The sequence below is a fragment of the Pan paniscus genome, chromosome 18 (assembly GCF_029289425.2).
Source record: "Pan paniscus chromosome 18, NHGRI_mPanPan1-v2.0_pri, whole genome shotgun sequence".
NCBI classification, from domain to species: Eukaryota; Metazoa; Chordata; class Mammalia; order Primates; family Hominidae; genus Pan; species Pan paniscus.
Window position 1 is genome coordinate 99,576,636 of NC_073267.2, and position 14,261 is coordinate 99,590,896.

The 14,261-nt window shown below is 53.5% G+C and overlaps 2 protein-coding genes across 16 annotated transcripts in view; one reads left to right on the forward strand and one right to left on the reverse strand.

Moving 5' to 3' along the window:
• The window catches only part of ZNF276 (zinc finger protein 276), an 18,744-nt gene extending 9,934 nt beyond the window's left edge, over window positions 1-8,810 (forward strand). For 5 of the 9 annotated variants that reach the window (XM_034941119.3, XM_034941118.2, XM_034941115.4 and 2 more), the window contains 5 exons: window positions 3,539-3,649; window positions 3,719-3,794; window positions 4,159-4,276; window positions 8,047-8,146; window positions 8,215-8,810. In XM_034941119.3, coding sequence (XP_034797010.1) covers window positions 3,539-3,649; window positions 3,719-3,794; window positions 4,159-4,276; window positions 8,047-8,146; window positions 8,215-8,485 — 676 coding nt within the window. In that variant the 3' untranslated portion in view covers window positions 8,486-8,810. Of the gene's footprint in view, window positions 1-3,538; window positions 3,650-3,718; window positions 3,795-4,158; window positions 4,277-6,308; window positions 6,418-7,961 lie in introns of all 9 variants that reach the window. The other 4 variants (XR_010110332.1, XR_004667048.4, XR_010110331.1 and 1 more) reach the window with 4 other exon arrangements.
• FANCA (FA complementation group A) overlaps window positions 8,735-14,261 on the reverse strand; it is an 83,317-nt gene continuing 77,790 nt past the window's right edge. For 4 of the 7 annotated variants that reach the window (XM_034941083.3, XM_034941086.3, XM_034941085.3 and 1 more), the window contains 7 exons: window positions 13,052-13,190; window positions 11,056-11,118; window positions 10,232-10,337; window positions 9,717-9,792; window positions 9,372-9,528; window positions 9,121-9,213; window positions 8,735-8,947 (listed from right to left, as the gene is read on the reverse strand). In XM_034941083.3, coding sequence (XP_034796974.2) covers window positions 8,840-8,947; window positions 9,121-9,213; window positions 9,372-9,528; window positions 9,717-9,792; window positions 10,232-10,337; window positions 11,056-11,118; window positions 13,052-13,190 — 742 coding nt within the window. In that variant the 3' untranslated portion in view covers window positions 8,735-8,839. Of the gene's footprint in view, window positions 8,948-9,120; window positions 9,214-9,371; window positions 9,529-9,716; window positions 9,793-10,231; window positions 10,338-11,055; window positions 11,119-13,051; window positions 13,191-14,261 lie in introns of those variants that run through there. The other 3 variants (XM_034941087.3, XM_063597833.1, XM_034941089.3) reach the window with 3 other exon arrangements.

A 14,261-nucleotide genomic window follows, 5' to 3' on the forward strand; every position in this document is an offset into this window, starting at 1 on the left:
GTAGTTGGTGACTGACCCAGTCCCTGTCCTTGAGCATTTCACAGCCCAGAACAAAGGTCCAGAGGGCAGGTGGCTCTGAGCACCACAGTCAGCCACTAGAACCCTGCTGTGCAGACTGAGAGGTCAACGGCCTTTTTTCATGGAAGTTCTGATGCTGTTAAGTTCTGAAAAGAGAAACGGGAGCAGAGGAGGAGGCCCGGAGAGAGATGCGAAGCAGAGGGCAGGACTGAGCCAGAGGGGCTGCAGCAGCCTCAGCATGAACAGAAAACTGGTCAGGCCCAGAAAAGGTGCCCGGGGGTCCCTACCCCCAGGCTTGTTCCCAGGAGTCACGGCTGGGAGTGCCGCCTGAGGCTGCTGTACGGAAGCCCCCACTCCGTGACCCTCCGGGTTGAGTCTGAATCCCAGGACACCTGAGAATGTGTCTCTTTGGCTTGCTGCCCAGAAGGTCTGGGGCTGCTGGTGTGAGGAGGACTGGGAGCTGGAATGGGAGGAGCCAGGCGAGCCTTTTCCAGATCGAGGCAGATTCAGGAGGGGAGGGTCCTCTCTGCTGAGCCCCTGCTGCTGTGACAGGGACAGCACACTCAGACCGTGTCACTAGTCCCTCTGGGACCCCAGGAGTGCAGACAAAGACGTGCTTTGGAACAGAGACACGGGAGATGTGTTTTCAGAGGCCTCTAATAAAAGGGGTGACTTCAGTGGAAACCGCTGCGCAGGAGGCAGGACTGGGTGGTAGCAAGCATGGCCTCCTGACTGCGGCGAGTACCAGGGGCACTTGGTTCCCCAGCTGCCACAATGAGACCCCCCTGGGAACCCAGAAGGGCCTCTGCACAGCCCCCAGCCCGTGTGCTGCCTCCCAGTCTTGTCAACCCTGACCTTGGAGTTGTAGCGGGCGTGCTCGCCTGTGTCCTCAGCTGGGGGCACATGAGAAGAGACTTCTGTGATGTGTTAATGAGGGGTCAGTGGTTCCGGCCAGAGGGGAAGGCCAGGGCCTGCACCCCCATGGGGAAAGAACTGACAGGCAGCAGTGAGGCCTGAGCCCAGCCCACCCAGTCCACAAGGATTCCCGTCCCAAACACAAGGGCATAGAGACTGCGGGTGCTCTGAAGCCTCCTGTGCTGAGGAGGTGAGTGGTCATTGTGGGAATGGCATGCATGGCCAGCCACTCACAAACAAGGGGCCACCCAATCCAGGCAGGCAGGGCAGGTGAGGGGGACATGTGGCTAGGTCATGAAAACCAGTTATTAGGGACAGGGAGAGAAGGCGCAGCCTGTGCGAAGTCAACAGTTCTTCTCAGTGCATTTTTGTCTTGTTTTTGAGATGGAGTCTTGCTCTGTTGCCCAGGCTGGAGTGCAGTGGCACGATCTTGGCTCACTGCAACCTCCGCCTCCCGAGTTCAAGTGATTCTCCTGCCTCAGCCTCCTGAGTAGCTGGGATTACAGGCGTGTGCCACCTCACCCGGCTAATTTTTGTATTTTTAGTAGAGATGGGATTTCCCCCACGTTGGCCACACTGGTCTCGAACTCCTGACCTCATGATCTGCCCGCCTCAGCCTGCCAAAGTGCTGGGATTACAGGCGTGAGCCACCGCGCCGGCCTCAATGCACTCTTTAAAGAGAAGGGCAGTTAGCGACAGGGTCTCATGTTGTTGCCTAGGCTGGGGTGCCCTGGCACGATCATGGCTGACTGCAGCCCTGTGCGCTCAAGTGAGCCTCTCACCTCAGCCTCCCAGAGTGCTGGGACTGCCAACATGAGCCACTGGACTCGGCAGTGTAAACTACTTTTTTCATGCTATTGCATATGGATTGTTCATTGATAATATATAGAAACATAACTGGGTTTTGTGTATGGATTTTGTGCCCTGCAACTTTGCTGAAATAATTAGGATTTTTCGTATGTGGGTTTTTAGGGTTTTCTATGTAGAAGGTCATGTCATTTGTGAATAGGGAGAATTTGTCTTTGTTTTCTTTTTCTTGCCCAGTTACTCTGGCTAGGGCCTCCAGTGCTGTGCTGAGAGAATCCGTATCTTGTTCCTGACCTTGGAGGAAGAGCTTTCAGTCCTTCACAGTTGAGCGTGGTGTTTGCTGTGGGTTTCATGTAGAGGTTTTATCGCCATGAAGAAGTTCCTTTCTGTTCTTGAGAGATTTCCTTAACTATTCTTACCTGGATCCAGAAAGGAACCACAAGTGCGTCTCTCTCTGTAAGTCTCTGATAGACGCACACTGGAAGCTGCTGCATTTGCTGGTCCCTCAGGGACTTGCCAGACCAACTAAAATGCACGACCCCAGAGTTTTGGAGGACAAGGTCTCCTGCCCACCATGGTCCCAGCCAGCAGCTCCAGGAACACAGGCTGGGCTCCCTGCAGTGGAGGCGGGGCTGAGGAATGCTGGGGTGGCAGCTACTCACCGTGTGCTTCCCAGGGAGCATCACCTGTTCCTCTGAAGCCCTGCCTGGGTGGCTTGAGCTTGGAATCAAGCTGACCGATTTTGAGAGAGTGGATTCTGAGCTTTTTCCTAGCGTAAGGTCGTTTTGATAAAGGAGTGGTCCTTTGGACATCCCTGTTCTGCCGTCCTGATACCTCTAGTTTTGGGTTTTATGTGTAGCACAGGGTGAAGCTTTAGTTCTCAGAACCCACCCCTGCTGTACCCTGTGCCCTCGCCCTCCGCTGTGTTCACCTGACCCTGCTGTACCGTGCCCTTGCCGTCTGCTGTGCTCGCCCCTGACCCTGCTGTACCCTGCGCCCTCATCCTCTGCTGTGTTTGCCCCGACCCTCCTGTACCCTGCGTCCTCGCCCTCTGCTGTGCTCACCCGACCCTGCTGTATTCACACCTGACCCTGCTGTGTCCTGCGCTGTCACCCTCTGCTGTGCTCGCCCCTGACCCTGCTGTACCCTGCGCCCTTATCCTCTGCTGTGTTTGCCCCGACCCTCCTGTACCCTGCGTCCTCGCCCTCTGCTGTGCTCACCCGACCCTGCTGTATTCACACCTGACCCTGCTGTGTCCTGCGCTGTCGCCCTCTGCTGTGCTCGCCCCTGACCCTGCTGTACCCTGCGCCCTCATCCTCTGCTGTGTTTGCCCCGACCCTCCTGTACCCTGCGTCCTCGCCCTCTGCTGTGCTCACCCGACCCTGCTGTATTCACACCTGACCCTGCTGTGTCCTGCGCTGTCGCCCTCTGCTGTGCTCGCCCCTGACCCTGCTGTACTCTGCGCCCTCGCCCTCTGCTGTGTTCACCTGACCCTGCTGTGTCCTGCGCCCTCGCCGTGACCCTGCTGTACCCCGCTGTACCCTGCGCCCTCGCCCTCTGCTGTGTTCGCCCTGACCCTGCTGTGTCCTGCGCCCTTGCCCTCTGCTGTGCTCGCCCCTGAGGCCTCCTGTCCAGAGTTGCTCTGGCTTTGGTGGCTTCAGGTAGATTCTGAGGGTCAGTCAGCACAGAAGCAACTCAGGGAAGCTTCAGAAAAAACCATTTCTCAGGTTGGAGAGACAAGAAACATTTGCAAATGGAGATCAGAAACCATTGAATCTGGGAACCTCTTTTTTTTCAGAGTCTCTGGTAAGAAGAGTGAAAGCAAAGAAGCCAAGAAGTCTGAAGAACCAAGAATTCGGAAGAAGCCGGGACCCAAGCCCGGATGGAAGAAGCAGCTTCGTTGTGAGAGGTGATGCCTGCAACGCGAGGCTCGCCCTGCCTGTCGGGGCCGGGGCTCCATGCATGCTCTTCATTGCAGGGAGGAGCTTCCCACCATCTACAAGTGTCCTTACCAGGGCTGCACGGCCGTGTACCGAGGCGCTGACGGCATGAAGGTGAGCACTGGCTGTGCCTGACCCAGGCCCGGCAGCTGTCAGTGTGAACCTGGGGGAGGTAGCAGGTGTTTCTGCAGCCTAACTCAGACTTGTGCCCAAGGACACTTTGACCTAGGTTAACGGAGACCTGAAGCAATCCTAGCCAGTGCCATCCTTGGGGGTAGATGTGGGGCCAGACTTTCACTTGAGACACCCCCCGGGGGGGTCTAGAAGTTTCTTGGAGTGAAGCTGTGAAGGAGCCAGTGGTGTCGCTGGAGGAGGAGTTGGATCTGCCTTCCAGGGGCCTCAGCTGTCACCTACTGAGGGCTCGTGCCATGTGGCCCGGGTGCGGCTCTGAGGGTCTCTCACCGAGTCTCTCCTTCAGAAGCACATCAAGGAGCACCACGAGGAGGTCCGCGAGCGGCCCTGCCCCCACCCTGGCTGCAACAAGGTTTTCATGATCGACCGCTACCTGCAGCGCCACGTGAAGCTCATCCACACAGGTACGCCTATCGCCAGTGTCGCCCACGCGGGTGACAGCCAGGGGGCACGTGACCTGCTTTCCAGTCTTCCTCATACCCATCCCCGCCCCAAGAGTTGGGGGTGCGTGAAGGTGGCTCATGGGGTCTTCGGTACTCAGTCACGTTGGTAGATGAAGGCTAGAGTAGGGCGTCAGTGTGCATCTGCCCTTCCCTGTGATGGAAGGAATTCCTGACTTCCCCAGGATCTAGGCAGTTTGTCAAAACTAATAGCCAAGCAATCTTGGTGTCCTTTTGCAAATTGGTCATTTTATTTTTTAATTTTTTTTGAGACGGAGTCCTGCTCTGTTGCCCAGGCTGGAGTGCAGTGGCACCATCTTGGCTCACCACAACCTCTGCCTCCCAGGTTCAATCAATTCTCCCGCCTCAGCCTCCCAAGTAGCTGGGATTACAGGCACCCGCAACCATGCCTGGCTAATTTTTGTAATTTTTGGTAGAGACAGGGTTTCACCATGTTGGCCAGGCTGATCTCTAACTCCTGACCTCAAGTGATCTCAGCCTTCCAAAGTGCAGAGATTACAGGTGTGAGCACTGCACCTGGCCCAAACAAGTGTATCTTAAAAGGCAAGGCAGAAGGCATGAAGGCACGCCAGCTCTGGGGAGCTGCCCACGTGGACAGGTGGGAGGCACGTGTGGTTCTGCCTCTTCACGTGTGTGTAGGTCGAGTCGTTAAGACCGGAGGCGGATGGGGGAATTATGACTGAGGGTGCTGTCTCTGTGCCCGTCTTATTTTTCACAATTTCTATAATGCACAAGTTACTTTTATAATCCAACAAGGATATGTTTTCAAAATGACAAACTTGGCCGGGCGCGGTGGCTCACACCTGTAATCCCAGCACTTTGGGAGGCTGAGGTGGGTGGATCACCTGAGGTCAGCAGTTCAAGACCAGCCTGGCCAACATGGTAAAACCTGGTCTCTACTAAAAATACAAAAATTATCTGGGTGTGGTGGCACACGCCTGTAGGCACAGCTACTTGGGAGGCGGAGGTGGAGGTTGCAGTGAGCCAAGATCACACCACTGCACTCCAGCCTGGGCAACAGTGAGACACTGTCTCAAAAAAAAAAAAAAAACTTGTTTGAACCACGTGGACCCACATATCCATGGTCAGGGACTCGAATCCCTGGTATTCAGAGGGCTGCCTTTTCCTAAGTGCAGGTTCTGTAGGGTCTCTGCAGGGCTAACTTCGGGACTTCAGTATGAGCAGATTTTGGTAAGGGGTGGCGGGGGGGGGGCCTGGAACCAGCTGAGGACAACTGTATATTGATCCTTACACACACAGTTTTCCTTGGTTTTGAACTTATTACAGAATAAGAGTTATTTATCCTTACTTGAATTTACTGAAGTATTTTTTCATTAGGATTGCTTTTCACTGCTGGGTCATCTCCTGACATGTGGGTTGTTATTTTTTGGGTTCTCCCACCTCTCTCCTGATGGCAGCACTTCCTTGGGTTTGGTTCTTCAGACTCTGCATCTGTCCAGTCCCTGATGGTCACAACCAGCCGTTCCTTAAAAACCTGAAATCGGGCCGGGCGCAGCGGCTCATGCCTGTAATCACAGCACTTTGGAGGCTAAGGCAGTAGGATTGCTTGAGGCCAGGAGTTTGACACCAGCCTGGGCAACATAGTGAGGCCGTCTTTACCAAAAGCTTTTTTTTTAATTTATTGATTGAAACAGTCTCACTCTTATCACCATGGCTGGAGTGCAGTGGCGCGATCTTGGCTCACTGTAACCTCCACCTCCCGGGTTCAAGCAATTCTCCTGTCTCAGCCTCCTGAGTAGCTGGGATTACAGGCACCTGCCACCACGCCGGGGGTGTTTTTTTTTTTGATGGAGTCTTGCTCTGTTGCCCAGGCTGGGGTGCAGTGGCACAATTTCAGCTCACTGCAAGCTCCTCTTCCTGGGTTAAAGCCATTCTTCTGCCTCAGCCTCCCAAATAGCTGGGACTACAGGTGCCGGCCACCACACCCAACTAATTTTTCGTATTTTCAGTACAGATGGGGTTTCACCACGTTAGTGAGGCTGGTCTCAATCTCCTGACCTTGTGATCCACCTGCCTCGGCCTCCCGAAGTGCTGGGATTATAAGCGTGAGCCATGATGCCTGGGTAATTTTTCTATTTTTAGTAGAGAGGCGGGTTTTGCTGTGTTGGCCAGGCTGGTCTCGAGTTCCTGTGACCTCAGGTGATTTGCCTGCCTTGGCCTCCCAAAGTGCTGGGATTACAGGCATGAGCCACCGTGCCCAGCCCCCAATTTTTTTTTTTTTTTCCGGGACAGTCTGTGTCGCCCAGGCTGGAGTGCAGTGGTGCAATCTCAGCTCACTGCAACCTCCACCTCCTGGGTTCATGCAATTCTGCTGCCTCAGCCTCCTGAGTAGCTGGGACTACAGGTGTGTGCCACCACACCTGGCTAATTTTTGTATTTTTAGTAGAGACAGGGTTTTACCATATTGATCGGGCTGGGGCTGGTCTTGAACTGACTTCATGATCCGCCCACCTTGGCCTTCCAGAGTGCTGGGATTGAGCACTTTGTGTAAGCCACTGCACCGGCCCCCCAAATTTTTTAAATTACCTGGGTGTGGTGGTGCACACCTGTGGTCCCAGCTACTTGAGAGGTTGAGGCAGGAGGATCACTTAAGCCTGGGAGTTCCAGGCTATAGTGAGCCATGATTGTACCATTGCACTTCAACCTGGGCAACAGAGCAAGACCCTGTCTCCAAAAAAAAATAAAAAAAAAAAAAAAGAATCCCTTGAACCTGGGAGGTGGAGTTTCCAGTGAGCTGAGATTGGGCTGTTGCACTCCAGCCTGGGCAACAGAGCAAGACTCAAGTCTCAAAAAACAAAAGAACAGCGTAGAGTAAAATGCCAAGATAGGGTTTCCCTTCAAAGGGAAAAGTCTGTCTTGTGAAGCGTTTCAGGGCTTGACAGATGTGGAGGCAGCACAGGGTGAATGGGTCTGCATGTCCACATGTGGCATTTGTGGACTAGCAAGTGATATCTCTTTGTTCAAGGGTGTGAGAAAGATTTCCAGAGCGAGTACAGCAATGCATACCCTCAGCCCCTGGGTATGGACCCCTCTCATATGGAGATGAATTCTAGAGAACAGCCATAGCTGTGACAATCAGTATTCTATACAACCTTAGTGATATGGCTTCCTTTAAGAATTTGTAGGCCAGGCACGGTGGCTCACACGTGTAATCCCAGCACTTTGGGAGACCGAGGCAGGCAGATCACAAGGTCAGGAATTCAAGACCAGCCTGGCCAATATGGTGAAACCCTGTCTCTACTAAAAATACAAAAATCAGCTGGGCGTGGTGGGGGGCGCCTGTAATCCCAGCTACTTGGCAGGCTGAGGCAGAAGAATCGCTTGAGCCTGGGAGGCGCAGGTTGCAGTGAGCTGAGATCACGCCACTGCACTGCAGCCTGGGTAACAGAGCGAAACTCCATCTCAAAAAAAAAAAAAAAAGACAAGAATCTGTGGTTAAGGAAATAGCTTTCTGAGGTTTCTTTGAAAACCATCCTGAAATGCACACAGCTGATGAAGCCATGTGACAGTGTATAAAGCAGTTTAAAGATCTTAATAAACGAGGCCCTCGTAGGCCCCTTGCTTGGGCCCACTGCATGGTGAACCATGTGCAGAAATGTCTTCCCAGCTGTGATGGTTTCACATTGTCATCGTCGTCCCCCCGGGAGGTTGGAGCATCAGGGGCCTGGACTCACTGGACTCTCCCCTCTCAGAGGTGCGGAACTATATCTGTGACGAATGTGGACAAACCTTCAAGCAGCGGAAGCACCTTCTCGTCCACCAAATGCGACATTCGGGAGCCAAGCCTTTGCAGTAAGTGTGAGTCAGGCCCCCCCCAGGGCTGTGGCCCGCGCACCTTCTTACCTGCCTCTGTCTCCCAGGTGTGAGGTCTGTGGGTTCCAGTGCAGGCAGCGGGCGTCCCTCAAGTACCACATGACCAAACACAAGGCTGAGACTGAGCTGGACTTTGCCTGTGACCAGTGTGGCCGGCGGTTCGAGAAGGCCCACAACCTCAATGTACACATGTCCATGGTGCACCCGCTGACACAGACCCAGGACAAGGCCCTGCCCCTGGAGGCGGAACCACCACCTGGGCCACCGAGCCCCTCTGTGACCACAGAGGGCCAGGCGGTGAAGCCCGAACCCACCTGAGGACGGCAGTGAGGATGAGCACCTCTAGCAGCCTGGACTCCGCAGTGGCTGTGTCAGCCTCACCCTTCGTGTGCACCCGCATGGGAGGGTCGGAGGGTGCTGCCCGCCCTTGGTGCTGGAGGCGGGCTTGGTGTCCAGCTCAAGTAGCCTTCCTCTGCTCTGGGACCAGTGGTTTATTTTCCCGCAAACGCTGAGTGACTTGGGGCCGGACAGTTCATAAATAATTGATTCCTTTCCCCACTAAAGCAGTCGAGGAGATTTGTAATCCACTTTTTAGTGCAATAAGAGCTCCATGTTATGCTTGTAATAAATTATTTACACGGGAGCTGGGCTGGTGTGCAGTGGCAGGTCCCGTCAGAAGAGATGAGGCTCCTGGGACAGGTCAGCGTCAGGGGCAGCCTGCTGTCTGCTCTGGAGGGCGGCGCTCACCTCTGGGTCGCAGTCCCCACGATCAGCCAGCAGCTGTGAGAGAGGAGCAGGTCCTCAGCCCATGCCGCCCACTAGGCCTCAGACCACAGGGGAGGGGCTCTGGCAGAAATAGTCGAGTTGTATTGCCAGCCAGGCAGGCACATGGCCCAGGCAGCTGTCAATTCTCATGTCCCCCACGTGGCCCAAGGTGGGCATCTTGACGTTACCTCTGCCACGTGTGAGAAGCTCTTTTTCGGGCACCGAGGTATTAACTGCAGCAGAAAAAGACGAGCTTTTGTTATCAGTTCCACGGGGTTGCCCTAGAGAGAAAACAGGCAAACTCACAGGTTAGAAGACATACAGAAACAGGGCTGGTGTGTCCCCCATAGTCTGCATGCTGTGCCGGAACATTCTTTGGCAGAAGGAGCCTCCGGCTGGGGGGAGCTCCCCTGGAGATGGGACTGGCCCTTGCACCTGCCTGACCCTGGAGCTCCAGGCTCCTGCCAGCTGGAGGTGAAACTGTGCTTGTATCCCCAGCCACGAAGAGCTGGACCAGCTTCAAGTACATGTCGACAGCAACATGCAGGAAGGCCTCTTCCCTGATGGCCGCGTCTTCATGGAAGTAGGAGAGAAGACTAGAGGTAAAGACATAGTGACAAATGGCTACGGACTGCTGGAAAGGTAGCAGGCGATGCCAAGGGATACTGCTCATCTGTGGAGCAGAGGCACAGGCAACCCTTCCCATCTGGCGGGACCCAGAGGTGCTGAGATGGGGATCTGGGAAACACTGTCCAGCCCTGACCAGCCCTGTGGGTGGAGGTACCTGTAAAAAGCAAAAGGCAGCAGCCTGGTGTGCTGATCCGGGGCCACACGGAGGAGGAGCCGCCCCAGCCTGAGATCTGCAACACCAAGAAGTGGCTCAGGCAACTCTGGACATCTCTGCCTATTATCAGTGCTGGGGACACCCCTGGGGGTCGGGACGTGTACCCTGGGAGGCCTGGCTGTGGGGATAGTGTGGGGCGAACAGCCTGAGCTGAGGATACCCAGGTACCTGTCAGCAGCTGGGAGAGGATGGGGGGTCGACCTCTTGCAGGAGGGTGGGTGTGGTGCAGAGAGAGGCAGTCCCCACGATAGGCCCATTGGTCCTGGGGTTGACCAGTGAGCCAGTAAATTATCTTATTGCTTTAAACAAGTTTGTACTTAATCTGTCCCAACTAAAACGGAGCTTATAAACTGATTTAGCAAGGAACCTCAAGGAGGGCTCGTGCTTAACCATTGGAAAGTTGCCTCTGAGAAGAGCGGCCCTCCGCATTTGTGCCTCAGCAGCGTGTTTCTTACCACTCTCTGTCAACTGAAAGAGTGCCAGCCAGGATATCTTCCTCTTCTCTAAACACTCGAGGATTGCTGCACAAACGTGGAAAGCCTTTGGCAGGTCTGTGGTGCTCTGTAAACCACGGGAGACCAACCCTGAGAATGGCCGACCTGGTGCTCCCATGGGTAGGAGGGTACAGCCCTCAGCACAGAAGAGGGCAATTTCCTCTTTGCTTATTGAAAGTCTTAAAACTGGTGACAGTTTTACCTACAGAAGGTAATACTGGGCCTCTGGACAGAAGAGGCTCAGGTAGGAGGCCAGGGACTTCGAGCACCCACACCAAGGCTGCTGCACCACGTCCTCAAATAAGACATTAAAAGAAAGGCCCACAGGCCGGATGCAGTGGCTCATGCCTGTAATCCCAACACTTTGGGAGGCCGAGGTCGGCGGATCACTGAGGCCAGTTCAAGACCAGCCTGGCAATATGGTGAAACCCCGTCTCTACTAAAAATACAAAAGTTAGCCAGGTGTGACAGACTCACGCCTGTAATCCCAGCTACTTGGGAGGCTGATGCACGAGAATTGCTTGAACCCAGGAGGCTGAGGTTGCAGTGAGCCGAGATCACACCATTGCACTCCAGCCTGGGTGACAGAGTGAGACCCCCATCTCAAAAAAAACAAAACAAAACAAAACAAAAAAACCCACGGCCTGGGAGTTCTCACTCACACTTCCGCAAACACAAGGAGCTCCTGAGCTAGTCTGGAAACCCTGACTTGGAAGCTGGCTGCCTGGTGCCCCTGCCTGGCCCACAGTGGGAGAGGACACCTTGGCTGGTAAGGTCTGACTTACATTTGAGGTCAGATGTGACGAGAGCAGGCCCATCAAGGAGAAGAAGAAAAGGAAAACCAATAGCTGTAAATAAAAACGTGCACTTATTACATTAAAATCACCTGTGCTGTCATTCTAACCAAGGCTGACACATTCCTCTTTAATTGAAATTTTTTACATCTAGGCCATAAATCCTTTAAGTGGATCTTAGAAAACTTTCCAATCACTTCTAGAGAGACAGCTTAATTGAGAATTAATTACTACTGGCTGGGTCATTTCACACTTGCCTTTAAACAAAGCTAGAAACAGTTTGAAAAAGTGACAAGAGCCAGAAAGAGAAGACTGCTGCGGTCTCCTTGGCTGTGCGCAGTCCCAACTCAGCATCATCTCCCTGCAAGGCCTCCTGTCAGAAGTGTTTGTAAAATCCTTGAAGATAAACCCACAGGCTCCAGCCTAAAGTAGGGCCTGACTGGGCAGGGTCTCTGTGGACACTCCTCGCCGCACACTAGGGCCCTAAGGCCCTGGAGCCACTAAAATCCCTTCTAACAAAACTACACAAGAAACCTGAAGACGTACTCAGAAGAACCCCTGTAGGGTGGTTATAATCACCAAAACCCTGGGCGCTGCTGTCGATCCAGCTTTGAGCTGGTGTAAGTTGTGTGCTGACATGGCACCTATGCGTTGCAGATCTCAGGCTGGGCACAGAGGGCTGCTGCCTCCAGCTCTCTTGTGGGATGCTTGTTTCTGTTGGCCTGTTCTGCACACACCACCCTTGGCTCCCTGCACAGAGAGCTGTGTGGGTGTCACTGGTCTTGTGGGGGCAGTCAGGCTTTCCAGGGCGCAGCAACCAGGTGGGCAGTGGGTCTGAGTCGAGCATGGTCCCTGGCCTGGAATTCAAGAGCAGCCTCTCCCACTCCTTTCCCTATGCCTATGGCTGCAGACGGTCCCATCCTTGCTGCCTCTTGTCCCCAGCACCCCAGCTCTGAGCTGTCTCACTGCAAGCTTATCTGGGGCTGTCCCTCAGCACATGAATCAAGGCTACTGCAGCATGAACACAGAAGGCACCACTTGAAGGCTGACAGCCTTTACGCTGGGCTGTGATGAGGATAAAAATAAGCTGAAGAAAAGCACTTCAAGCCTGGGCAACACAGTGAGGCCCCCATCTCTTTTAATTTTTACTTAAAAAAAAATTTTTTTTTTTTGAGACAAGTCTCGCTCTGTCACCCAGACTGCAGGGCAGTGGCGTGATCTCGGCTCACTGCAGCCTCTGCCCCCTGGGTTCAAGTGATCCTCTTGCCTCAGCCTCCTGAGTAGCTTTACAGGCTATGGGATTGTAGGTGCGCACCACCACACCCGACTAATTTTTGTGTTTTTAGTAGAGACAAGGTTTCACCATGTTGCCCAAGCTGGTCTCAAATTCCTGACACCAAGTGATCCGCCTGCCTCGGCCTCCCTAAGTGTTGGGATTACAGGCATGAGCCACCATGCCTGGACTACAGACCCCCATCTCAGAAAAAATTACAAAATGAGCCGGGCATGGTGGCACACACCTGTAGTCCGAGCTACTCCAGAGGCTGAGGTAAGAGGATGGCTTGAGCCCAGAAGAGGCTGCAGTAAGCTGACTGCACCACTGCACTCCAGCCTGGGCGACAGTGAGACCCTGTCTCAACTACATACAACCATTTAAAAAAATGAAATTATTATTTTTACTAGTAAACTTGATAGTCAAAGTCTTACTCCAAGCCAGCCGGGCGTGGTGGCTCATGCCTGTAATCCCAGCACTTTGGGAGGCCAAGGAGGGAGGATCACGGGGTCAGGAGATCGAGACCATACTGGCTAACACAGTGAAACCCTGTCTCTACTAAAAATACAAAAAAAAAAAAAAAAAAAAAAAGTCTTGCTCCAAGCCACATATTTGTCTTTAGAAAAACAGTTCATCAGACAAGCCCAGAGAAATAGCACTGATTGAAACCAAGCTTGCGAGAAAATAAATGAGTAAAAGAATTTCCTATCTTGCCTCCTCTCTCTCGCAGTCCAGCTTCTTTAGCTGCTTCCTGATGTTTTCTTCCCTGACTTGTTGAATCGCAAAGTGCAGTGCAGCAGCTGAGAGCCAGTCCGGGTTGGGTGCCAGGGAGGCAGCCTCAGGGGAGAGGAAACTGGGACAGAGAGAACGGGGTCATTGCAGGGCCTTACAACCATACAACCATGCCATAGAAACCGAGTCCTTATTCCCACCTGTCACCTTTGGGGCCTGCCTTTCCATCAGAGGACAGAGAAGGGTTTCAGGACCATCAGAAACTAGGTCTGCATCCCCCAGCACCCCCAGGTCCACGTGAGAGTGTGGGCAGGTGCTGGTGCTGCCCCCACGGCATCCTGGCATTCTGAGAGCTGCTGACTGAGCAGGCAGCTGGCCTGGTCCTGTCTACCTTGCCCTGTGCTCTTGGGCCCCAGCTGCCTACATTTTGGAAGAAGAGGCCTCATTTTCCTCAGTTGTCCATGCCTGGCCCTGTGGATCAGGCATTCCCTCCTACAACAGAGAACAAAGGACTGCCTGGCTCTGGCCCCAGTGTGGTGTCTGAGTTTTCTGGCTGGTTAAAAAATTGGTAGGAAATTAATGAAACAATGCTGTGGTTTAAGAGACTTTAAATAAGCTGGGCATGATGGTTCACATCTGCAATCATAGCACTTCAGGAGGATCGCTTAAGCCCAGCAGTTTGAGACCTGCCTGGGCAACACGGTGAGACTCAATCTCAAATAAACAAAAACGAGGCAGGGCGTGGTGGTTCACGCCTGTAATCCCAGCACTTTGGGAGGCTGAGGCAGGCAGATCACCTGAGGTCGGGAGTTCGAGACCAGCCTGACCAACATGGAGAAACCCTGTCTCTACTAAAAATACAAAATCAGCCAGGCATGTTGGCTCACGCCTGTAATCCCAGCTACTCAGGAGACTGAGGCAAGAGAATCGTTTGAACCTGGGAGGCGGAGGTGATGGTGAGCCGAGATCATGCCATCTCACTCTAGGGTGGGTGACAAGAGTGAAACTCTGTCTCAAACAAAACAAAAAAAAAAACAAAACTTCAGACAATCTGATCTGTGTTTGTAGAATTAGAACTGGAGGTGTGACCTGCTTTCTCCTTTTTTTTTTGAGGTGGAGTTTCTCTCTCGTTGCCCATGCTGGACTACAATGGCATGATCTCGGCTCAGTGCAACCTCCACCTCCTGGGTTC